Consider the following 27199-nt stretch of genomic DNA (forward strand, 5'->3'; position numbering starts at 1 on the left):
ATAACTTCAACGTATTTCTTCAGAACAAAAGTCAATCATATGGCTCATCCAGACACCTTACAGCTGTAAAATAGGAAATTCTGTCATATAAAATCAGATAATAATGATGACACTGAACAATCAATGACCATTTAATGCTGTTTTTTTTGTCATAAATCACCAAAAAAAAAAACGACTGACTTGGACAACTGAATGGAATTGTATCAATACATTTAAATATAGATTTAGAATAAAATATCTGAAGCACTATATGTCTAAATGTTGTATCCATTAATGTTTACAACAAATATTTACATTACTACAGCAAAGGTCATCTCTTGTGTGGAAGTGCATTGGCATCAGTCAGAAAATAAAATGGAATAATTTAATAATAAATTACAACGACACAAACTGAATGCTTTAACTTAATCTATGTAAAATTCTTGCTCTTTTACATTTATAACATACTCCTGCATGACAAGATCAGGACGGTTTTAAAAAAGTACAGCAATGAACAGCACATTTTAAAAGTATTTATACCACACTAATGGTATATTTTTATGGCTTTTAAAGAAAGATTTACAAACTTCAGTTGAAGAGTAAAATTCCATCACATTGAATTAAAGAATCATTTTATAATATTATGAAATACGAATTTTAAATTAGTTAAAAAAACAAAACTAGAGGTTATTAAAACATTTTGTATAAATCTTAACGGACTAATGAAATGGGCTATTTAGTTTATGTGATTCATATTCATAAATTATTTAAAAAAAAATGTATGTTTACATTTATGAATACGAAAACTGAAATGATCCATTCCCTTGATTCATTAAGATGTATACAAAATGCTTTATTAAGCTCTAGTTTTTTTACTCACTTAAAATTCTTAATTTATAATATGAATAATATGTACAGTAAGGATTATTCAATTTAATGTAATTTTACTATACAATTGAAATCTGTAAATCTACAAAAAGGTTTTTTTTGTTTTTTGTTGAGAGTATGAAAAAGCAGTCAACAGCATTTACACAATTAATAGAATTATTTTTCACTCCTACCTTACCTCTGGAAACAAGCATGAAGTGATACTAATATTGTTTCTAGGTCTCTGATATTTTGTTTCCTTGTCAAATGATCCACCTACAAAATGTTCCCATGGAATAAATGTGTCTTTGTGTAGACAGGTTACCATCAGAAGAATGCGACTGTTTGTGGATCACCTGCTAAACAAGTTAGATTCCCTCCGTTATTTCCATGTTCTCTTGTGTGAACAGAGGAGACATCATAACAGAAACAATGTGGGCTACATTTCCAAATGTAGGTTAATCATATTATATATAGGCTACATTAATAAAATTCCTTTGATGAACTAGGCTATAGTATTATAATATAAGTAGGCTACTGTGACATTTCACATAAAGTCTTATTTCAAAAATGTAATCAAAAAGCAAATAGTTACTGTCAGTGCATATTTACGGGGCCACACCTAACAGCTTTTGTTCAAAAACGAGATTTGAGACTAACTGCCCATGATTCATCAGATTCCTTAACTCAGAGAACATTATCAAACGATTAGTTCCTTGATTCCGATTGGTCAATAGCTGTCTTTTATGAGGTGGCAGTGGCTCAGTGGAGGTTGTTTACAAACTGGAAGGTTGGTGGTTCCCTGGTTCCACCTGACCACCCCGTCCACACGAAGACGCGTTTCGCTGTATACATATAATTTTTTTTTTTTATCGTATTGGCTTTTCTTCCCCACGGATCCTGCGTTTTGGGAGAGTGAAACCGCTATTTTTTTAAACCGGGTCCCAAGGTGGATAAATCTGAGGGTCGAGATGGAACCATGAGCAAATGAGGTCCATGAGGTCCATGAGCAAGACACCTAACCCCAGCTGCTCCAGACGAGCTGGATCCCAGCAAACAAATTTAGGTTCTGGGAACATTCTAGGAACTTTAGTTTTTGGTTCCCAGAATGTTCCTAGAACTTTCCCTTAAGGTTAAGGAAACGTTCCTGGAACATTCTCCTTACGTTATAAAAATGGAACCTAAATGGTTCCTATAACGTTCTTGTTTGGTTCCCAAAAAAATAACCTCATTGGACCATTCGGGAACGTTAGGGGAACGTACTGTGTTTGCTGGGATGGCGCCTTCCGCCTTGTATGCCTGACACCGCCGTCTGTGTAATATTGGGTGAATGTGTGGCAGACATCACGAACAATGTTTCTATGTGCAGTTTGTTAACATATAACATAAGATGTCGTCTTTTTGTCTAATGACTGTACCTAACTTTAGTCGTTTGCGGTCAAAACACAGTGGTGTAAACAGTTTGATGACGGGATATTCACTGCCCAGACAGAGCCTGTTAAACTGAAGCCAACCAACCCTGTGACTTATAGTGGAAGTCCATCTTGTAAATCATGTAAACTTGATTGACTGTTTCATTTCCCCTTAAAAGTTGAGGGTTAGCAAAATTGCGCCTGGCCCTTTAAACGCAAATGAGCTGCTGCAGAGGGCGGGGTTTCAAGAGCTCGTGTGTGGTGTTAGCACTATGGTTAGCAGCTGTGATCAACTTCAACTCACAGACACACTAAAATGACAGAAACTGTTTTGCCTCTAATGTTAAAATGGAGTCAGACAAAGACGGAGAGACTCAAGAAGAAGTGACAACATGTCGAATGCAACAGGACGTCTCTAAATGGTTAGTGGATGAATTTATGTTGATGTGGAGTTAACTATCTTCAATTAGCATATTCTGTCATGAACTGTTGTGAGTTGCACACGGAGTGACTTTCTAATCTATTGCATTTGAAAAGAAGGATGCTAAAGTTTGCTAAAATGTACTCTGAGGGAGAATGCTAAAAACAAAGTGCACATCTCCAGAATCTTCAAGATTATATCGTAATGGGTCATGACTCATGAGCCACAAAATGAACTTCAAGTGATAAATTGCAATTTTGCAAGCAAAATTTAAGACTACCATTCATAAGAAACCCACATGAAAACAACCACAAATTATGACAAAACCTTTAATCTGTTGAATTCTCAGGTTACATGATAATTAACAATAATAATAAATGTCTTGGTTACATGTGTTACACTTTAAAACAGCCATAAGAATACATATCTTTTTACGCTCCATGATTTAGTTTGTTTCTAAAAAGCTCATCCGACGCTCCTAAGATCCAGGAGAGTTACTAACTGCTATTTCGTCTTGACCTACATTTTTTTCTTTAAGTTCAGCGGCCAAACGACCCGAAACACCCTGTTATTAGGATAAAATCAACATCTATCCCATAGTTTGACATCTAGCACCAGAGTGACTTGATATAACAGAGTTTAACAGAGACATTCTCTCTGTTCCACATATCTGCACAGTATGGATACTGAAATGCTACATCGAAATATTGTGAAATTAATTTTTGGTGGTTCTCTAGCCTGTGTGAAATTCCTTCGCAATCATACTTGTTTTTGTCCTCTTTTATTGGAGAAGCACATGGGAAGGGAGTTTATTTTAAGAGTTGTATAATGAATGCACATTATCCACAGTCATGATTTGTATCATAACCAGTAGGAATGATTTTCAATGCCCTTGAAATCACATAAAACACAAACAAAGTGGCAACAAATGATCTAAACAAGCTACAGTAGTAATACTTGTGAACAAAAAAAAAGGAACAAAAGTACCTTGCTAATTAGGATGTGTTAATTTGAAAAGTTGCAATTATAAAATAAAATAAAAACAAGGTCAAGGGACTAAATGGTAGATTTAACAATTTACAAAACCGGTTTATAATTTACATCACATAGCTTTTTGAGTTAGACATCATGCTGAGGTGTGTGTGCAAGAATATGCTGCATGTTAGAGAGGTTATAGCATTGACACCAGCTGTATCCAGAGAACTCTTCATTCACGCTATATGAATGCTAGCGCAAGGAGCAGCTCTTGGTGTGCAGATGAACTCCCGTCTGAGCATTCCAGAGGTTTTAAAATTGCGTGCACGTGACTGAAGCCCACAATGGAACGGAGTGAGTGCACATTTGTGTGTCCGTCACTTTAGTGAGATGCTGTAGCGGTCTAAAGGAGATCAGGCAAGTGACTATAGACCGAGTCGAGAAGCGTCTGGCTTGCTTCTTGACTCTTCACCCCGGCGATCTCGAACAAGCGGTCTAGCTTGTCCTCCGCCATGGGGATCTCCTCAATGACATGGAGCTCCTCGGGGTTGAGAATGTGCAGCATATCATCGAAGATGGGCTGCAGGTCGCAGGGGTCCAGACGCACCTGCCGCAGCACAGTGTCCTTTTTCTCTGAGGGACAGAACAATCCACAAATATGATCAATTACTAAAAGAAAAGTGTTAAGTAATTATTTAATACAATATATGGTTGAACATAGAGCATCCACTAGGGGGCAATAATGTTACAATTACTACAATACCTTTCACACGTTTGGGGAAACCTGTTTAAACCTTTTCCTGAACAATTTAGGACACTTAAATAATCATTTAAACTTTAATTGAATTACTTGCATTAATTTAAATGATTAAATCACAAGAATATAATTTTAATATAAATTTATTAACATAATGTTAATAAACATAATGATAAAGAAATCTCTAAAACAAAATATTATGAATATAATATATTTGTTTTAAGATATTTTTATGTCTGATTATTTATTATTTAAATAATATTCAATTAATTCGTTTATTATTATGTATCATTCTTTTTAAATATATCTAATATAAAATAAAATAGCATTACATTTAATACATAATAAAAGTATAGCATATCAATGAAAACATTTCATATGATTTAATCATTTGCATATTTAAAGCGGTTAAACATGATGCTGGAACGTAAAGCTTTCACAAGGAGGCCATTTTTACAAACTATAAGAAATTACATTTCATCACAATAAAGATCATCAAACACATCAAGTATTTGAGGAAAACTGTTTATGTAAATACATTTATTTATATATATCTTCAGACTGATCTCATGAAATGGCGTATGTATGACACGCCAATTCGTATTTCCATTTTTGGCGCGCTATCAACACGCATAATCGCTGTTGACTTATTACTGTATGTACAAATATATGACCTACCCCAACCCCGTACCCGTCACTGGGATTAATACCATTTATGAGTGTTCCCCTACAATCCTAGGGAAAAAAAATATCGCTCTCCAGAGGTAGATCTACATTTTGCTTCATTTCGCTCGGACATTTAACGACGAGCGAAAATGCGAAATCTTATTATAGATCGGGGGTGTTCAGCAGTGTTTAGCTCCAACTTGCCTCAACACACCTGCCTGGAAGTTTCTAGCATGGCTAGTAAGACCTTGAATAGCTGGTTCAGGAGTGTTTAGTAGGGGTCAGAGCTGAACTCTGCATGACAGTGGCCCTTAAGGAGCTGGATTGGACACCCCTGTCAGTGTTTCCCCTAGGATTTTTTTTTAGGGTGGGGGGATAAAAGTACACTACACTACCTGCTACTGTAGCGGAGTGGGCATGTAATTTTTTGATTATTAGACATCAAAAAGAATGTATAATAATTCAAATCATGTATTATTATTTTTTTTAAATATATAGACATATGAAAAAAATTCACACTAATTCTGTGTTTTTGCTGGTAATAAAATTAAGCCATAAAACACTAATTTTATCATAAACTTTTTGTCAAATAATGTGCAGCACAATGAGCTTTACTGTTAAAATTAAAACATGGATTATTCCTTAAATTAAGTTCTGTTTAAAAAATTCGTAATTTCTTTGTATTAGTGTTAATGTAGTATTATTACATCTGGACATTTCCTATTTCTACTGTACAACAGTAATATATTTCTGTCGAGTTAAACCTATTTTTTACAGTCTATGAGTTAAACCGAACTTTTATTTTGACGGGTTGCCGTGAAGCCCTTTGGAGTTTCTGTGTGTTTGTCATGATCGTCATGATGATAGTTTCACAAATGAAGCGGTTAAATGATCACGAAGTGACTTTCAGAATGGATCTAGAGCCTGGAGAGGAAGTTCAATCATTTCTGTCTTCATATAGGCAAAAAAACAGCGCAAGCGTCACACGTGTGTCTTCAGTGCATGTGTGTGTGTGGTAAATAAAACTGCGCGTCGGCTGCACCAGAGCCGTTGAAAAACATATTCATATTTAACGGCTCTGGGCTGCACTATTCATTCACACGGAACATACGATTCATACGAACAGGATTCATATTTAAATAGTATTTGTGCTTTAATATTCACACACACTAACGTTAGTCTATATCGCGATTTTTATTTCAAGTGTACTGAACCGCTTTCTGTTTATTCCTCGAAAATATACAGTAAAATCCTTTTTTATGACTGGATTTCATCAGCATTTTAGGGGGGGCAGGCCACCCCCCTAAAACAATGGTAGGGGAAACACTGTCTGTTTTAGACAGGTTTTTTTTACTGCCAACTCTTATAGGTGTTTTTCTATCCGTGCTCCTGTTTATCCACGTGCACTTACCTTTGGTTATAAAAGAGCCTGTCCGGCTGAGGGCAGAGTCCTTGCTGGAAGTGGAGTCACAGCGCAGCAGTGGCTCGGATTCGTCGGGAAAGAATCCCTTGGTGCGCTCCATGGGGGACTGCTCCACCACCACACCGGGCGACTCTAAAGGCTTATGGCTGGGGCTCAGACAATGGCTTACATTCACAGCCGTCATTAGCTTGTTCAGGTCAACCTACGGGAAAGAGGTGTCACAGTACATGTTAATGACGGCGATGAGAAAATCAATCTGGCACACACATATTTGTTTAGAGATTCCTTTTCAAGCTGTTCTGAACTCACAATTGTAGGCTGTCAGGACAAACAAAGTTTTCTTGGAACAACTATTATGTGAGTAATGGATTTGGAAGAATGAGGGTCTTTGCTGATAGACAGTGATGACTGTATTAATGTGTGGGCTCTACAAGTGTATCACTATGTGCCCATGGCCGGGTCAGTACAAAGGGTTTGGCCTTCCAGACCTGGACCACCCACATGAGTCCTGTCCCGGCCGCCCTTTGCGTCATGGGAGGACAGATGAAAAAGATCAAGTACAGACAGAAATTCACTGCCCACAGAGCACATGGCCTGTGTTACATTCACAACCCCCCCCCCCCCCCCCCCCACCCCAGTATGAATAGTGCGTTTCCTAGAATGAGTTCACAACAAGTCGGTACAATCCGGATTTTATTACCACAATCTAGTGCTGTTCTTTGGTCGGTATTGGATACTAAAGGCCAATGTGGCCACTGTTTTAACGAACTATGAATAATGAGCTTATCCACAATTCTTATCCACAACTCTATCTATCTATCTATCTATCTATCTATCTATCTATCTATCTATCTATCTATCTATCTATCTATCTATCTATCTATCTATCTATCTATCTATCTATCTATCTATCTATCTATCTATCTATCTATCTACAGTATCTATCTATCTATCCATCTATCAATCTGAATCAAAGACTATATTCATGGTAAAAACAATAACAACAATTGCCTGGTAACATTAGAGATAGGAAAGCTCAGTAAAAGATGCTAAACGCTTAAAACAAACTCTTTCCTTTACAGGGTACTCTGGAAATCATTTGATTGTAATGTAGCAGCTGAAATCATAATCAAATCGACTTGGCGACCGCTTAAAAAAGCCGTGGTGATTTCCAGGTTGGGAAATCCTGACATAAGCTATTCAGGGAAGCGTATAATAGCCTGGGCAGGTATTCAAACTTTTGAAGTGGCAGATCCGAACTGTAGGAAAGATGGAAACCACTCCATTTCCGGGAAAGTTTCCCTTGGAATCAGCAGTGAATAATCAATGGCACGTAGAAAAGCAGACCATTACTCTGAGTGGCACGCTGAGAGGTCACATTTAGTCATTCATTAGTCACCCCACATAGAGAAAAACAGCTCTGAACTCAAAGACACCACCACTAAAACCAGTAAAATGGCAACACAATGGCCAAGAAAGTTAATGCAGCATTACAGACCATTGGCTTTTTTCCGCCCATCTGATATTGTTCATGCTATTACAGAATTACATCAAATAAGTATGACAAATCACAGAGATGATTTCAGAGGGTTTTTTTGGTGGTTGTTTTGTGTAGTCCACACAACTTGTATGGACTACTTTTATCATTTATCTTCCATGGAAGAAAGAAACTCATATAATGTTGATACAACATGAGGGTGAATTTTCAAAGTGGGTGAAATATTCCTCGAGACAGTAAGAACTAAGCTGACAGATAAGACTGCCCCACCCTGTCCCAAAAGTCATCTATTGGTGCAGAGAGGAAGTAAGTAAGTGTGCCGCAGCACATGCAAGATACAAAAATAGACATTTTTTACAAAGGAAACCAGAATGAATGTGGCAATTACAGATGCATCTCTCTGGAGTGCGTTGCTGGCAAATGTTTGCCCATCTCTATCTAATGAACGAAAAGAAAGATCAAATATTTTTTCTTTCAAATTCGACATTTTCAATTAAACGTTTCCCCACAAATTTTCGTTGCTGTAATGCAAAAGTCAACAAACGCTACCATGATGTATACTTCAAATTAATTGTAGAAATATCACAATACTGAGAATGAGCTTTTTACAGTAGTCTAGTGTGCTTGAAACTAATGTCAAAAGTTAGTAAAAACAGTAATATTGCAGACTGATCTCATGAAGTAGCGCGTGTATGACCAATTCGTATTTCCATTTTTGGCATGCTATCAAGACGCATAATCGCTTTTCAGCGTGTTTATGAACGCCGTTGACTTAACGTTATTACTGTATATATAAATATATGACTTACCTCAACCCCATCCCTAAACCTACCCGTCACTGGCGTTAATAGCATTTATGGCTGTTCCCTTACCATCCTAGGAAAGAAAAAGATAGCTCCCCAGATGTAGATCGGCGTGTACAGACACGCGGAATGACGCGGACGTTAATGACGTAGACATACACGCATACATGCGGATAGCTCAAAATGCGTAGAGATAACACGCCACTTGACTCGAAAGTGGCGTGTATGTATGTTTACCCAAAAGTCATGATGTCATGTTGAATATTGTGAAAATAACTTTTTATTATATTTTAAAATGTAATTGATTGCTTGTTATGACAAAGCGACTTGAAAAACAGTGGGGCTGCTTAAAGTTCCACTATTTTAAAGTTTCCTAATGTTGTTGTGGACTCTCCTACAACACGTTTACATGCATCAAGGGTCAACAAAATAGCTTTTCAAAATAAAATTTTCTCATAAAATACAATTTTCAATGATTCTCAAACATCTCGTCAGATGAATCAATCTCTCTAAATCCTTCCTTTCTGCGAGCTACTCTGCTCTGATTGGCCAGACAGCTCAGTCTGTTCTAATTGGTTTATCGCACATGACGAAAACAAATAATGCCCAAATAATGTGTGCAAAATAGAAATAGAAAGTTCAAAAGAACAGAATTTATTTGATTTTTTTTTTATCAATTTAATCAGCAACTTCCTTGCTGATTTAAATATAATTTATTTAAAAATATATCCCAAACTATAAACAGTATAAATGTACACATATCAGCATTATCTTATTATAGATCCCATATTGTTTGTATTAGAAATGACTAGAATCTGCCCCGTTTCCATATTTAAGGTCTAGTGTCAACGGCACCAACAAACGCATTATTCTGAGCACGCAGTCTACTGTTCAGACAAGTTGCATGTCGCAGGAAGAAGGATGGGCGTATACCCAAATATCTTTTCTATTCACATCCAGCAGAGAAGCTGTTGGCAAACGTCTGAAACCACAACATGGGAGCCGCCAAGAATGCGGTACCATCACCCACCAGGACACAAGCCACAGATGTGGAAAGTGTGTCACTTCCACACTGATCTTATTAACCACATCTAACTCTGCTCCAGACTCAACAAGACCACCTACAGAACAACAGCGCATGCTCCACATCTATAGAAAGCTTGTATTCTATAGTATTGGGACTTTTAACATTATATCAAAACTTCTTTGTTCCTTCTTTATGGCTGGGAAAAACCTGTCAACTTTGTCTATAAATAGTAGCATAAGAGAGACTGAGTGCTGGTGACAACGTCTAAAAGTTCTGGGGCTGTTTTGGCCGGCGTCCACATCAAGTGGAGCACTGGGTGTGTTTATCCTCTGAGGGCCCTTATCTGAGGTTTGCTTGCATGTTGAGTACAAGTGGTATGACTTTGTATCCTTTGTAACTCATAAAAATGCACGTCTCTCAGTTTCGTTGGAAGTAAGAGAACTATCAACACAAGAATCCCAGAGAAAATCAGAATGAATGTGAAATTAAAAAGTACAAGAGATTCCTTCCTTACTTTCCGGACATTTCTGGGCATCAAAGTGACCAAAGACGAACATCCCTCAATCTAAACGTCCTTAACACGTTTAATCTGACACTGACATTTGCCTCTTTCTTACCATGTGCAGTTCATTCACCTGACGGGAGGTTATGCGTGCGGTGGTACTGTGGAGTATGGGATACAAGTGATTTGATCTGGAAACACGTGGCTCTGATTAATGCAGCTCTTTCTAATAATGAAGTTTCACCCCCCCATTGCTTTACCATTTTCGTTCAGCATTGCTAATTCAATATCAGATCTTGTAAGCATCATGTTTTTGATCAGAGAAACAGAAAATGCCCTCACCAGGCCCATGTTAATTCTCACATTCCGTAGTTCACATCTCTTTAAAAGATGGTTCACTCCATTCATTTATGGAACATAAAAAAAGTTATTTTGTAGAATGTTAGTAACAAAACTGTTTTGGTTATTGATATTTCTCAAAGGATCTTCTTGTATGTTCCACAGGAGACAGAAAGTCATACAGGTTTGAAATGGCAAATGATAACAGAATTAAAAATTTTGGGTAAACTTTCCCTTTAATCCCATTTAAAACCCATTAAAAATGATTTCATGCAATTATTTATGCATTCATGCCACATCTGAGGTGCGATAAATATATCTAAATACCCATTCAGATCCAGCTTCTGAAAAGAATTAAATAAAAATCGAGGCCATTGTAGCCGAAAGGTTTTTGAGTAATAAATTATATGTTGAAAAAAAAAAAACAACCCAATATATATAAAATGTGTAATGTCTATTTCATGCTTTCCTTATTTAACTATATTATGACTTTGAATGATCTTCTGGGAGACAAATCTGATGCACATTTAATTAGCAATTAATTAGACTAATTAATTGGCACATAATGTATTTAATTAGATTAAAATTTGTAATTGCTTGACAGCCCTATTTATAATATTCAATGATTCTCAAATATCTTCTTTTTGTGGCCGTTTGCAATTTTTCTAGCAGCAAACATAAATGAAATAAACAACGTTTAATAAAAAAAAAAATAATATAAAAACAGGGATCTAAATAACAAGTTTGCAAATTTAGGGTAAACGAAAATAAATTTGACTGGCGTAAGTTTTGCTTACTAGTTATTGATACAAAATAAAGATATTAATTTTCATCGTTTTATAATATTCAGTGATTCAAAAATCATTTTTAAATTTCAATTTAAAGGTGAGCTACTCCATTCAACTTTAAAACATGAGGACGAGTGATGTGAATGAATGGAGAAATGCTTTAAAAAGGTGAACAAGATGTGCTCTAAGAATGCTTTACAGACACAAGTTCAGTGAAAGTCAACACCCACACTGGCAATTAGGCGATTATGAGGCGGCGCTGACAGGCAGGCATATAAATATGTCTGAGAGTTTTATCTCAGTTTATCCTAGTTATATCAGTGGCATCAAAATTTGTCCAAAAGCCTTATCTTCACCGTCTACAGTGACCTTGAGGCAAGGACAGAGTAAATAAAGTGGCACACAGGAAAGGCTTGAAACGCTAAAATGAAAGTTGATGACTGATCCTCCATCTCCGGTAGCCTGTCAGGCCTTTGTCATTAGTAAGCTCAATGGGATGCAGCCAGGAGTCATGAGACACTCATGTGGCTTGTTTACCCTTCTGCACACATATTATCCAAATAGAGTGTTATTAGACCTGGGGCGTGAGTGTTATATAAGACATAACAACTTGATCAATTATCGTGGCATGTCTAATACAGTAGCTTGTGGCTTGACCATGACAGGGTAAAATGTTTGCTAATGCAAACATAAAATGTAAACCATTTTATCAACTTTTTACCACCCCATATTTTTTATAATATGAAGAAAATATGTTTTTATAATAGAATAATATTTAATATATAAAATAATAGTTACTTATTTTTTATCTCGTATCCTAATGCCTCAGAAGATCCTGTTTGCCTGTCTACACGACAGTCACATATCTGATTTATTTCCACCTATGAACAAGGCTTGAAACCAATCTCGAAATATCCAGATGCATACGTTCTTTTCCTGTGACACATCTGATCTGTGTCACATATGGGCAAAAAATCAGAATTGGGTCACATTTAACTGACAGTGTAAACGAGGTCTTGTTCATCCTGTAATCATGGCTGACTGTAAAAAGCTTGCGTCTACAATGACTACGTTTCCATGAAATAACTCGTTCAAAACCGGGATATTAGCAATAACCCGGTCGCGAACGGCCATGTAAACACCGGCAAAAACCCGAATATTGCTCATATCCCGGATTTTAAAAACCGGGATATTATACCTGGGGTACCCCTTTTCTAACCCGATTTTTTTGGTCATGTAAACGCGTATCGGCATATCCCCATAGTGATTTGTGTTCTGCGCATGTTCTATTCACAAGGAATCTTGGTCTTTTGAGAAAAGAAACTTCTCGGCGCGTACAAAAATACACACGCATTATACCTGAAGTAAACATGGCGACACCAGGTTAGACACAGCATACTTTTGGAGCAAGGTCAGTAACGTTACCAGCATCAAAGCGCAAACAAAGGCGATCGCTATCTGCACCAAACTATTCATTATCCGCGTGCTGCTGTCGTTGTTGTCTTTGGATACAGGAAGAAAAATCGTAAATGACGCATATTGCGTCTTAAGGTTGTTCGTACATCTAGACGCTAACCGTGCGTAGCCATTTACATCGGAATATTGCAATTCCATGTATACAGGAGAAACTCTCTCTGCTTAAGCATGTAAACAGGTTATTCCTAATGTTTCAGAAACCCGAATAGTGACCTTAACCCGACCATAACCCGAAAATTGGCTGCATGTAAACGTAGTCAGTGATGTCTGTGACAGAAAATGTTTTCCCAAAAAATTCAACAATTCATTGTCAAGCGAAAACCTAGAGATGCTCACCTGAGGATTGTCTTCCATGACACTGCGTATCTTGTCCACCACGTCAATGCGGCGTTGGCGGTGAAGGGCATTGATCAGCTTAGCCAGGTTGGCGTCACTGTCACGTATGGTCCAGTGCTGCAGGGCAGCGTACGCCCTCTCGTGATCTGCCGAGTAGCCATTGGAAAAGGCGGCCACCTCTCGCTCGTTGGCACTGGCCAGAGACTTGTACATGTCAATCCACTGACTGCCAATCTGTGCTGCCACCAACTTCAAGATGTCAACACCTAAACAATGAGAGCAACGGTCAATCCTAAGTTCATCTACTGTATACTCTAGTTTGAACCTTATAGAGAAGTACAGTACAACATCACCATTGTATTTCCTTCGATATATTACAGTGCAGCATGGATACAGTCTAGTGATGCAGTCCAGTTCAAAATATGGGGGCAGAGTGTATGCATTAAGAAATTAATACTTTTATTCAGCAAGGTTGCATTCATTGTATTGATAAAAAACGTTAGTAAAGACGTTCTCGCAAGGTTACAAAATATTTCCATTTTAAATATTTGTTTTATAAATGAAAAATAATTATATACATTTAACTGATTTCAACATTGATAATAAGAAGAAATGTTTCTTGAGAACCAAATCAGCACATTTGAATGATTTCTGAAGGATCATGTGACACTGAAGACGATAATGATGCTGAAAATTCAGCTTTGCCACTAAAGGAATAAACTACTTTATAAAATATATTTTCAACTAGAAACAGTTATTTTAAATTGTAAAAATATTTCACAATTTTTTAATCCAATAAATACAGCCTTGATTAACAATAAGAGACATCCGATCAAAAAACAACCCCCAACTTTTAAACGGTAGCGTAAGCATGGACTTTTCTATCTGCTGTATCCAAAACCATTAATGTGTCTTGGAACTGTAATGCAGTCAGCATGATGTGCAGTTGGCACAGTATAGTATAGACAGACACAGTTAGCGAATGGCATCATAAAGTGTTGAAGGGCAGCACTCTTGGGTTACAGTACACCAGCGGCTTCTGTGGGACATGCTGTCCCATGGATAAGGTCATAAGAATGACCTAGATTGATGCCTGTGTTTATAAACTTGGTGTAGTGTGACAAACATTTGCCTCCTAGGGAATCCTTCTAAGAGTGAACCTCAGAGAAATGTGAGCGCAATCTTAATGATTTAACTTCAAAAGCACGTCATTCATATATGTTGCATATTTCCACTTGATACTTATTAGTGGTGTTTGCTAACAATCAGGGTTAGGGATCTGAATGTTCCCCAAAGTATTAAACTCCAGCAAGTAGTGTGACTCATCCAGCACCACTTGTGCTCAAGACATGAATGATAAATATCCTCCACCAATATATACTGTACGTCCCCAAATCATGTGGGAAAATCCCATAGATTCATAATAAAGAACACGAGCCATATCAATGATGCTAAACAAATACTGCTATGGATCAGAATACAATACATTCCAAGTTAAAGTGATCTTTTTTATGACAAGCACCACTCTGTTTTTTTCCCCCAGAATATGTAAAAATCTAGTTGTATTTCATTCTATCTACACGCATGATAATTATTGTGTAAAAAAAAGTGAAAAAATACCCATTATAGTTGTAAACTGCTGTTAAACAGCTGTAAAAAAATAATTTAAGTAACATAATGTAACAAATGTGTCAATTAAGACAAAATAATACTTTATTATCAATAACTGCATTCTATAGTTTCTGAAAAACACTTGTTTGTCAAAGAACAAATTATAAATCACGTAACCTTCAAGAAACCCCAACATTAATCAACACAGATCAATCCATGTTGAATTCGTGACTACAGAAGATGAACGTGACAGAGTTCAGCTTAACTGGAGGACTGTGGGGGACAACTGCTGCTGGAAGGTATTAACATCTATCTGTAAGCCAGATCTGTCTTATTTGGGATCCATCTGTAGCAAATTGACTGAAGCTCTCTGAGGGTTAGCGTGCCACTGACTGTACTGCGGATCTAAAAATGCCAAAGCCTGCGGGCTGCCCATCCTCTTGCCTGTCGTTTCCAGAGGTCGCTCCGGCATGACAAAGTGGTCTGACTGAGTGATCTAGGCCGAAGTCGATAGGTTGTGTGATACTTTTCCATGTCTATGACTGTACTGCGTTATGGACTAGGTTGCCCTAGTCCTGAAGGCAACTTTTATGGAATGCTGGGAAAACATGTGCCACCACTATTTAATGTACAGCGTGTTTACAAATGTTTCAAGGCTGTGCTTCAGTCAGCAAGTATAATACTATTCTTAAACTCTATGTGACTATATACACGTTGGAAAAAAGTAAAAAGTAAATAAAACAAGAATTATTGGAATGTTTTACAAGAAAATTATATTTCAGTCATTTCTCATTTAATTCAACGTTAAAGCTGCATTGTCTAATATTTAGAAGGATCTGTTGACAGAAATGCAATATCATATACATAACTGTTTTCAGTGGTGTATAAAGACTTTACATTATGAATCATTGTTTTTATTACCTTAGAATGAGCCATTTCTATCCAGCTATTTTTGCGCCATCATGTTTCTACAGTAGCCCTAAATGGACAAACTACTACAGAGCGCGTTTCGCCGCTATGTTGTTCTTCTTGCAAAGAAGCTAGCTAAAGTCAGCAAATAAAACACTGACACAATAATATTCACAATAACACCTCATTTTACTGAATAATCAACTAAATATAATTTCTTACTTTATCTTTGTAAAGAAACCTCATTGCTTAACTGGCTACTCTCTGTTGTCTCAGACGACAAAATCTTTTCCTATCGGCCACCGTAACTTCTGTTGGTTGCAATTCACAACCTCACCCCTAGATGCTAAAATTAACACACTGTACCTCTATATGCATGCAATAATATTTGAAAAAACATGCAGTAACACACTGACAAGTGATGTCTCCTTTTGTGTTTAAAGGAGTGTAAACGGCTGACCACTTGTGATCGACCACCCTGTGTGCATCATAGTAACAGCTGTCAATTCAAAAGGCATTGACTTGTGAAAGTGAGGAAACACGCTATGAATCATTTGCATGTACAAGGACAATAGCTTATCAGCCACAGCCGTTTACAACAGAACAAAGCCTTAACGTCTCCATAAGAGAAATCAAATGAGGTGGCAAACCGGCTGCAACAGGTCTAGGTTGGCTGGGAAACAAAGGGAACCTCATAGGGAGTCAGGACTTCCCCTTTTTAGTGAGTCGCCGTGGTGGCTTTGCCGGAATGACTCACAGCAACGCAGCCATCCCATAAATCCCTGACACCTCATAGACAATACCAGCCGCATTAATTACCTACTTACCCATCAAAACAATGATGAAGACCAGGGGAGGGTCGCTAGCAAGGGGATCCTACAAGCTTCCCCCGAGTTTCCCTGACTCTTACACAAAATGCTGGCAGAGTTAGGCTCACCCATGAAGTTCCTAATCGTCTCTAATAAAAGCCCCAGCCCACCCTGATTCTGGGCAGTGGGCTTTTATAGATAACACCTATTGCAGAGGTTGTTATATGGGGCATACATGCGGGTGGTTCTACGTCTTTGATCTCCGCTATGCGTGCTTTGTTATACCTCCAATGAAAGAATTCATTATTTGTACGATCGCTCCTTCATCTTTATATATGTTTCCCATGCGGCCCTTTATGGCCATTATTTCACTAATGTAGTAAACGGACACACATGCACTTCAGGCCGCCCAATTACACACCTTGAATGCATTAGGGAAATGTTTTGTGTTGTGTTTGTGGAGGCAACTGGCTGTGTAAAGGTTACCTGTGCTTTCTAACATGATTCGAGGAGGCACTAGTATCTTGGTTTAGCTTGTAATAAACTATTTGCTCGCATAAGTCAATAAACAACGCAATTGTTCACGTTTAAGAGTGCATAGGAGAAAAACACCACAGTAAAAATAGCGCAAATGTTTGGGGGGTTTTTTGTACCTGGTGGAAGTGTTTAACTTTTTATTTTTATTTATGCTATATCCTCGTGAGCAGGTCATTGTTTTTCCATTTCCTTGATATTCCACTATTTTCAAGGCCAATTAACTTTTTGAATCTTGTGTTAGGTTACTAGGGTGTTAAGGTGTGGACACATTTACCATTTTTTGGGTAATTTTAATGGGTGAAATCCAGACATTTCAATAGGAATCCATGTGATTGTGAATTTCACATTTTGTATCAGGTTTAGTTGGTCATCCTCTGTTTTGATCAACACAAAGCTGCTTGGTTTGACTTCTGTGAGTTGTGCTTTAGACATCACTACACTATGTATTGACGATAGAGTCTATACAGTGTTTATGATATTCCATTCCTAAGATTTTTTTTACTCATTGTATTGTTCATCTTATCATAAATTATAAGTGTGAATGCTTTAAAAGTAATAGCACACATCTCATCAACCACACAATTTAAAGTGGTAGTTTACCCAAAAATCGTGTCATAATTTACTCATTCACCCTCATGTTGTTCCAAACCTGTATGAGTTCCTATCTTCTGTTGAACACAAAAGATACAAAAGGCAACTAGACCATTAACAATAGCCATTGACTTCAATAGTATTTTTCCTACAATGGAAGTCAATGGCTACCGTCAACTGTTTGATTGCCAACATTCTTTAAAATATATATGTTTTGTCTGTTCAACAGATGAAAGAAACACAGAGGCTGAGTATAAACAGTTCATTTTTTGGTGTACTATCCTTTTAAAGTATCAGTCACATCTGTAGCACAAATGTGTGGAACGAGTACAGTATGAGTTGCATACCCAATGCTTAAGGTTAGGGGTTTGCTCAAGCATGAGTCTTAACAGAATATACCCTGAATTCAGACACCTCTCCAGACACATAATTCAGTTCATCTTCACATCTCCCACAAGTGCATGTCCGCTGATAAACTCATCTAACGCTAAACCACTAAGAACTGGAATAATCTGGTTGCAACTGCTCATGTTTGAAGCAGTCACACATACACACAGGCAGATATCTGAGGCCAATATGAACCATTACCCATCACAACAGTCCCAGCTAACCTAGCAGCCTCTGATGCATTGTAACAACCAGGTTACTTATGGGGCACAGAGCGTGAAATAAATAATAAAAGACAAACCCCAGAGAAGTAAAGCAAAGGCTCTCCAAGGAGCAGAATGAGAAACGGAAGGAGATAAGGTTATATATGTTCATGTGACTGACAGAAAACAAGAGAGGTGATCTTGACATTGGCCTTGTTTGCGCAACTTTTGAAGTGCTCAATACAATATTGTGTTTGCTAGAGCAGAATAAATGGGATTAACAGCGCTGGTGTGATGATAGATCCACAGATCTAGTGCATTGGAAATTCATTGAGGCACTTTTCATATTGAAAAGTGAGTGTCTGGCATCTGCCAAAGCATTTAGATATAAACACTATTTCAAAATCTATTTATACCATTCAACAATCTAGTTCTAGCTAAAGGTGAAATGTGTAAAGCCACTGGTCAGCCAAACAAATAGCCATGCCTCAAAATCATGCTATGCTGGACTGGTTGGGATTCTCAAACAAACTGAGCAATGTTTTGAAACCACAACAGTGTTTACACTTTTCTAGGAAAATCAAGCTATGAATGATTAGCTAATTTATAGATAACCTGGGATAGGACGGAGAAAGTGTTTTAACATAGAAAAACACTTCACCTTTAAGTTATTTGGTTAATAATAAAGTTGAATTTAAATGAAGCAATTAAATTTTCAGATTTTAATAATAATAATAATAAAAAAACAATCTCTACGTCTACAAACATTTTTAGACCTATTCTGAAACAAACATACTTTTGACAAAAAAATGTTTCCTCCCATCTAATGTTTTTTTTTTTTCTTCAATTCCCCATGTCCATTAAGGGCTCTGTAATTTTATGCTTTCATGTTGTTTAGCCACACCAGATTTGGTGTGCGGTTTTAACTCACCCTGTCCGTTTGAGTAGTAGATCCACCTCTCCTTGGTCTGCGCTGGAGAGCTAGGCTTCTTGTGGATGGCTTTCTCCATGATGCTACTGGGATCCTGTCTTGGACCCTTCTTCAGCACCCGCGAACTGCGCTTCACGCTGCATACCACGATCACTACCAGCACCAGCAGAAGCAGCAGGACTATCATCCAAGGCAGGTGCTCATTGATGTCAAAGTGCTTGTGCGTGCTAGGCCTCGGCGAACCCCTGCGGATAGGCCGGTAGCCCAAACCTTGGGCCTTGCCCTCAGACAGAGTCTCCACAGCCTGTTGGTTGTCAAGCTGTGGGTCTCGTGATACAGGGAGCTTGTGTTGTGATTTAGGAAGGTCCTGAGTTGCAGCGATTAAGAGTCCTCCATCCTCCTCACTAGCCTTGGAGGAAGCTGTGGTTGTGGGAATGTCTTCGGTGCCGAGGGCCGTTTCTGTGCTACTTAGGGCTGGCTCGGCTACATCCTGAGTCTCTGCAGTTGGTAAAACTGCAGTACTTGCTGTGTGCAGAGTGGATCATTTAATAGCAGGCAAAAACAGAGACAGAGAGAGAGAATTAAATACAGACCTAAAGATGAGCTTAACCTAGACTACAAATCAGAGAAGGGAGAGTATCTAAAACTTTAATCCAGAATCAAGCTTGCATGTGTAGAGAGCAAAGTGGAGATATGCTGCTCAAGCCAACATAATCTTACATGGATTTCTAACCTTAACTGCTCATATCTGACCCAAAAACTAGTCAATGCAAACTGAAGAATCAGAAATTGTTCTCTTATGGAAATGTAAGATAAAACAGGGGGACAATACTACTGTCAATATTGAATATTTCTACTACTGTTTCAGTGAAACATTGTTTTTACCATTTCACATCAACAAGCTACTGTTCAAAAGCTTGGGGTCAGTATACTTTCTTTTAAAATAAGTACATACTTTTATTAAATTGATCAAAAGTGACAGTAAAGACATTTATTATGTTGCAAAAGATTCTCTTTCAAATAAACGCTGTTCTTTTGAACTTAAGTTTCTATTTATCAGAGGATCCTGTAAAAAATCTCATGGTTTGTATAAAAATATTAAGCAGCACTGTTTTAAACATTGATCATGAGAAGAAACATATCTTGACCTCCAAATCAGCATATTAGAATGATTTGGGGAGTATCATGTGACAAAAATAAATGCAGCAATAATAAACATAAAGAGACCCCTTTCAAAACCATTAAAAACTCGTATCAACCCTAAAGCGTTTGAACAGTAGTGTACAGTAGGTGTAAATTTAAAAGAGTTTAGTGCATGTAATGTATTATTAAAATAACAACATTCAGACAGTAGGCTATAGAATCAGGGCCTCAAATGCCTAGCAGACACTGAGTGGAGGATTTGATCTCAAACCGCTACATCTATACAGGTCTAAAAAAAGTCCTCTAAAGAAACCCTGCTGAGGTGGACACCATATATTCACGTCACATACAACCACTGCTGTTTTTAAACACCAATTTAGGAAAGTTGATGAAGGGGTTGAGCAATCAAGTTGAACAGAGGGAGCTGTTAGTAACAACCAAACCAATGGATGAAAGCACTAGTACAACAAACACTATCTATCTAGCTAGATCTGTCTTTCTATTCTATATCTGTCTATAACTAGACACACTTTAATCAGTAAGGAATAGCTCTACATTGAGCTTTTTAACTCTCACCTCTATATGCTGACTCAGTGCTGGAAACAGTGGAAATGGAGGCCTCTCCAAGTTGGACATAGACTGAACTCACTGGGCCACACACACTATCTGTCTTCTCTGTGCCTTTAATCAGCAGCGTTAAGCCCAAAGAAGCGCAATCTGAGTGAGCTTGGCATCTCAGAGCATCTGATGCCACGTTGGAGAAGGTGCCACGCTGACATGGCCGGCAGCGCACATCCTCTGTTTCACTTCCTCGCTTTCGGACGCCCCACCCCGGTGGACATAATGAGTGGTGCTGACACTTCCCACCCTGGGAGAAGCTACCTGGCGGACACACGCACAACCGATCAGTGGTGGATGTGCAGGGAGTTTTCTCAATAAAAGGGGCCTGGCAGCTTCTCTGACAGCGGTGACACTGCTGAACTCCGTTCTCACCCCGGGTGAAGGTGCCGTCCGGGCAGGGGCTACATTCCCGTATGCTGGCCTCTGTGCAGTGGGAGGACACGTAGGTGCCTGCCGGACACTTGTCGCAAACCAGCTTGTTACCAGTGGCGGGGTCGATGTGTTGGTAGTGCCGAGGAGACAAGGGCTTCTCTGTGGTCGGGCTGGGGGTCAGTGTGTGGGTTAAGACGTCACCGACCAGCAGAAGCTAACAACAATGAAAGAACAAGAAGAAGACTGTTATGCAATGACTATATAAGCAATCAAAACACACAATATTGTCCTTTTAGCATGAATGGCCATTGTGTCATCGGTTTGTATTGTAAAAAGAGTCAACAATATAATAGCCTAATAAAGAACACTGGTACTGGGAAGGAATACATTTTTTTTCCCTTTGATGTCTGCATTATGTCTTTTTAACAACTACATGGCAAATTTGACATTTCGGAAGAGTCGCTAATTTAAGAAAACAAATGAAGTGAAAGAGTCTGAGTGAAATGGATTATCTGACTAACTGTTTTCTGCATTCCACAGTTGAGTACACAAGCCTTTTAAGTATACTACTTTGGCTGTGAGTGCAAAAAAACGTGTGCATGGATACTATCTAGTGGACTTTAAAGGAGAACTCCGGTCAATTTTAACATTGAGCTCATTTTTTGTACATTTGGAGGGCTGTCAGTACAGACAAAAACGACAAAAATCGATGTTGCCTACACTGTTATCGTCTATTTAAAATTCGCACCCTGTTGACTTCAATGGGGCATGTTCTAAACATGCTTTTAGCCTCTTAACATCCTTGATTTGTCATTACGAGTGCACAGCCATGTGAATCGTGTTATTAAGAGTGACCACGGTCAATCTGACTGCTGTTGTATGAATAAAAATGATGTTAATTCACATACCTCTATTTGCTTCCTGTTTTCGGTCGACGCCCACAGTAGTCGATTGTCGAGTTCACGCGCACGATCATTGGTGAATATCATCTCAAACCTACCACTGTGTGGTGTTCTAAGAATATCAGCTCAAATTCAGTTTACCCGAATCAGATGTTGAACACGCACAGGAGGTTTGAGATGATATTCACTAATGATCGCGCGTGTGAGATGACAATAGATTACTGTGTGCTTCGACCGAAAACAGGAAGCAAATAGAGGTATGTGAGCTGGCTGAATTAACATACTTTTTATTAATATCTTTCACATCTACTGCAGTCAGATTGACCGTGGTCACTCTTAATAACACCACTCACATGGCTGTGCATGCGTAATGACAAATCAAGGATGTTAAGAGGCTAAAAGCAGGTTTAGAACATGCCCCATTGAAGTCAACAGGGTGCGAATTTTAAAAAAGACGATAACAACCCTGCTGAAAAATCCAGCTAAAACCAGTGGAATTGGATCACCATGCATTTTATCCTTAGTCTGCCATGTGAGCGAGTCATAAATTCTTCTCTAAAACACTGACAATAAAAGTCTGCATAAAATTTACGCAGTCTGCAGCAAATCACCCATGCAAAACCATTTCAACAAAATTGAACCCTGGAATGTGTTGACAGAACTCTTAACAGCCTGGTGACCTTTAAAAAATAACTTTTAATGACAAGAAGCCTGTAAACACGGCCGCTCTTAAGTTACTTCAGCTTGAACGTGCCCCATTGAAAGCCAAATTCCGATCATAACAATCTCTTTCCTCCGGCACATCCAGCAAAGCTGACTGCACAGCATGTGGACTGCACCTAATATTCTTTATGATGCTAGCCCACGTTTTAATTCCGCACATAAATGGGCCTTTGGCCACGACAGGCATCTTGGGCTTAATACAAAAGTCGTCACCCAAAAATATGAAGCTGGAAAGCGTGAACATCCAACACACAAGGGCCTCGCTGCATCATCAGTTTCTAAACACAAAGTTCTATTAACTGCTGATCGTGAATCCCCTGGAGTTTTACTGCAGTTCCTCAACAACAGACCGCACAGAAGAAGTATAAAAGCAAAGAAGACTAATTTCCTTGCTAATACGGGTCGGGGAGGGCTGAATCAAAACAAACGTGACATTAATATTCTCAAGCCAACACATACTGACATCGCTGGGAACCGCAGGACGATGCCAGACCGATTGGGCTCGGATACACGTGTTGCTCTTCGTGAGGTGATGGGGATTGTTTCAGGAGGACACACTGGACATGAATAGCGATTAGGCAAAGCTGTCCTTTCCCAGCGGCCTTAGCTCTAGAAGCGGACCAGAACAGGCGAGGGTTTGAAGTAGGCCAGCGAGGGGGACAACTTCACTGATGACAGGACAATGTTTGTTCGCTTAGTGTGCTACTAAAGCAAAGAATGAGTACACTCACTGTTGCCTCAAGTTCACAAGTTGTCTTTCAACCGGCTTTGAAAAAAGAGGAACGTAAAACCTAAGATAAGAGGAACACTTTTCACGCACTCTTGCTTTCGATAGACATAATGTACAAAACAGTAAGACACTTCTCATCCCACCCAAAAACAGTGTCTGGGTTGCAAAAAAAAATGGCACTTGTATGAAACCTAATATACAGTCTTGGGCATTTTTATGAAAGCTTATATAGATATGACATATAGAGAGTGTGAGAGATTATAGATATTATGTGAGAGTGTATTTGCATTTTCGACCGTCCATGTCTGTGTAATGTCTCGACATGTCGCGAGAACTGGCACTAGATAGCTTTTAAAGCTGGTGACTTTAAAAGTGCAACTTTTAAAGACACCAGATCTCTTCATGCACTCATAAATTCACTTAAGAGTAATACTTAGCCAACTTTTCTCTTCTGCTGATCAGAAAACCAAATGACCAAAAGACATTAACAACTGATAGAAGATATTGACCATAAAGCCTACAGTATCATATTAGAATTATTAAGATGATTAAACTGTGCTGAAAAATCTAAATGAATATGGCTTCTGATCATAAGCTCCAATAATAAAAAACTAAGCATTTAAGACATTATTTAGAGATATAGAATGACAAGTGATAGTTATACAGTTTAAAAAACCCCACATTGACCTAATTTCACCTCAAATTGCATATAAATAAGCAACTGCAGCAAATTACATAGTATGCAAATATATATATTTTTTGTTAAAAAGTTCAATAAAATTTCATTTAAACATTTTCTTTTCTAAATATCATTTATTATGTCCAGCTTTACAAGGTTAAATGATTTAAAGCAGTAATTTACAGTTTACTCTGTGAGCCATCTATCTATGATGCTTCTGAATGACTCATGGGGTTTTCTGACTAACCTATGAGTAAATAGGTTTGGACTTGGAGTTTCACTGATTACTTGAGCTTGCAATCTGGGTGAATAGACTTTACATAACTGTACAATTACTTTAATTACTGAGTAATCAATGATAAACTAAATACTATGTTTAGAGACCAAATGTAAAAGTGTCATAAAAACACTAATCATGGTTTTTAAGTTAATTTACCAATGGATGGACTTCAGGATAGGGTTTTTGAATGTGAATATTTGTTGATTCTCAACAAGACAACATCACGTGTAAATCTACAAGCACAGGGACAGATGTGATATCATAGGGACTCCATGGGCCAGACTCTGCTCGACAAAAACAGGGCACCTGTTACACCTCCAACACCTCATAACTGAAGACTGCAGAGTAAGAACAAACACTCCCTGTCTGGAGCCATTCATGCTCATTTTATAATCGACAACAGCCAATGAGTCTGCAGGCGGCATGAATGAGCAAGGAATATTCCTGCAAATGTCAGGCCACCTGCCAAAAACATTGCATCATTTGCGCCAATGCCAATAAATACATTTTCAACAGTGCATGGATGATTTAAACTGACTGAGAAAACTGCTAATCCTTCTGGTGTTGTGAGGCTAATAATGTATATCAGCCCACACTGATATCAAACAACTAGATACAGTTTTTGAAAACTGAGATGCATTATGGGATTTATGGTCCCCTGATAAAGACTTGCTACTGGATGAGCCAGTCTGACGTGATATACCAAATAAACCTCAACTGACTTCATACTACATGGGAATATTAAGTCATGTAAATGTTAAGGCATTTGAAGTCATGTTAGGGTAGGCTATCTTCAAAACAATAAAGCCATTGCCTATGATACAATGACAAAAGTCATGACAATGTTTTTAAAATGATAAATGGTATTCATAAAATATACAATACTAAAGAAATTACATTAAAATCGTGACTATAGGGATGTTGTCAGGATAAAAAAAAACTTACACAAACAATAGGCTACAATGTCAATATTTGCCATCCAGGCTCTGTTTATCTAAGCTGCATTAAACCTATGTGCGCCATAGTAACATCTCTAAAATAAAAATAATTTATTATTCTGTCTTCATCTTTTGTTTGGACTCCATCCTCCCTACTATATACACCAAGTGCGACACCAGGTACATCTACTGTCCCTTTAAATAGAACAAATGACAGAATATTCGAGAGGACAGGAGATGCATAATGCGAAAACAAATTTATCCTTGACTTACCATCAACGAACAAGTCATAGACATTTTCCCAGGCATCGTCCCAATGGAATCACTCTTGTTTAAATATGCCCAGGTCCACATCTGTTACTTTTCGGCTTCATAGGTGGAGCATCAGCATCTCCGCATCAACAGGACACCCACATTGTGAGGTATTGTCCCTTCGCTGGCTTATTCCCTCAGTGCACAAAATTCGTCCACTGACGCCTTTTTATAGTCTGTTGCCCGGGGTGGACGGGTTTCAAGTAGTAGGGGGTAAGCGCTTCGTTTTGGAAGAAGAACGCTATAATTCCCATAGCGATGATGGATGGATCTGTGGACTGAAGTCTGGCTGCTGTTTGTCCAGGTTACGGATTCTCTTCCCTGTGCCGCAAAGACGAGCTGCGGAGGATGGGCGGGAACTGGCGACACACGTCACGAGCGAAACTCGCCACTGGCTCATATTCGCCGTATCACAGGCCTGATCCAAGACGGTTTCCGGGAAGATACTGTGGCTGCTGTAGTGTACAGTGTAAGTTACAGTAGTGGACCCTACAGGGCTTTAGACTAAAAAGTTGTTGCCCAGGTGTACCGAGCGTTCTGGGTGTAGCCTACCACACAAAATTAATTATTAACATTTTGGCACACATTGTGGCAATTCAATACAGTAAACTGGACAACGTGACTTTATAACTCTACTCCATGGTCAAAATTAAATAATGTTTTTTTTTTAAATGTTTTTTGTAAGAAGTCGCTTATGCTCACCAAAGCTGAATTTATTTATTTATTTGATAAAAAATAGTACAGTAATAGTACAGTTATTACAACTTATAGCCTATGTCAAAATGTATTTTATTCCTGTGATGCAAAGCTGCATTGTCTGCATCCATTATTATTGTTGTTGTTATTATTGCAATTTTTTTTACAAACATAAGATACAAAGACAAACTTTCAAACAATAAACAAGTTGGTCATTCTAATATGGTTTGGTGCACAGTGTAAATTTTGAAAACAGTTAATGAAACTGCTTAATATTTTTGTGGAAACTGGGATACATTTTTTTCTAAGATTCTTTAAATTAATATAAAGTTCAAGAGAACAGCATTTATTTTAAATAGAAATATTTTGTAACAAATATGAATGTCAACTGTCACATTTGATCAATTTAAATGGTGCTAATCTCTTTTTCTTTTATTTTTTTTTACTTTTGAAAAGTGTATCGACCACGGTTTCCACAAAAATATGAAGCAACACTGTTTTACTAATAAATGTTTTTTGAGCAGCATATCAGAATGATTTCTGAAGGATCATGTGA

At 38.1% G+C, this 27199-nt stretch overlaps 1 protein-coding gene across 1 annotated transcript; it reads right to left on the reverse strand.

Annotated features, from left to right (window-relative positions):
• Positions 1-2992: 2992 nt before the first annotated feature.
• Positions 2993-26276, reverse strand: tnfrsf21 (tumor necrosis factor receptor superfamily, member 21). Its single transcript, XM_039692791.2, has 6 exons — positions 25909-26276; positions 20967-21597; positions 19248-19772; positions 13270-13535; positions 6489-6702; positions 2993-4287 (listed from the first exon to the last, which is right to left on the reverse strand). Exons 1-6 carry the CDS (start codon positions 25987-25989, stop codon positions 4058-4060), a joined length of 1947 nt encoding a protein of 648 aa, XP_039548725.2. The 5' UTR covers positions 25990-26276; the 3' UTR covers positions 2993-4057.
• Positions 26277-27199: the final 923 nt, after the last annotated feature.

The sequence above is a fragment of the Pimephales promelas genome, chromosome 13 (assembly GCF_988280905.1).
Source record: "Pimephales promelas chromosome 13, fPimPro1.hap1.1, whole genome shotgun sequence".
Lineage (NCBI taxonomy): Eukaryota > Metazoa > Chordata > Actinopteri > Cypriniformes > Leuciscidae > Pimephales > Pimephales promelas.

Excerpts from the sequence above, each read along its gene's own strand:
- tnfrsf21 (XM_039692791.2), bottom strand. The coding sequence starts at position 25,989 with ATGTGGACCTGGGCATATTTAAACAAGAGTGATTCCATTGGGACGATG. Across the intron at positions 21,598-25,908 it reads CTATGACTTGTTCGTTGATG|CTTCTGCTGGTCGGTGACGT; the intron begins GTAAGTCAAGGA and ends CATTGTTGTTAG. Across the intron at positions 13,536-19,247 it reads CTACTACTCAAACGGACAGG|GTGTTGACATCTTGAAGTTG; the intron begins GTGAGTTAAAAC and ends CTCATTGTTTAG.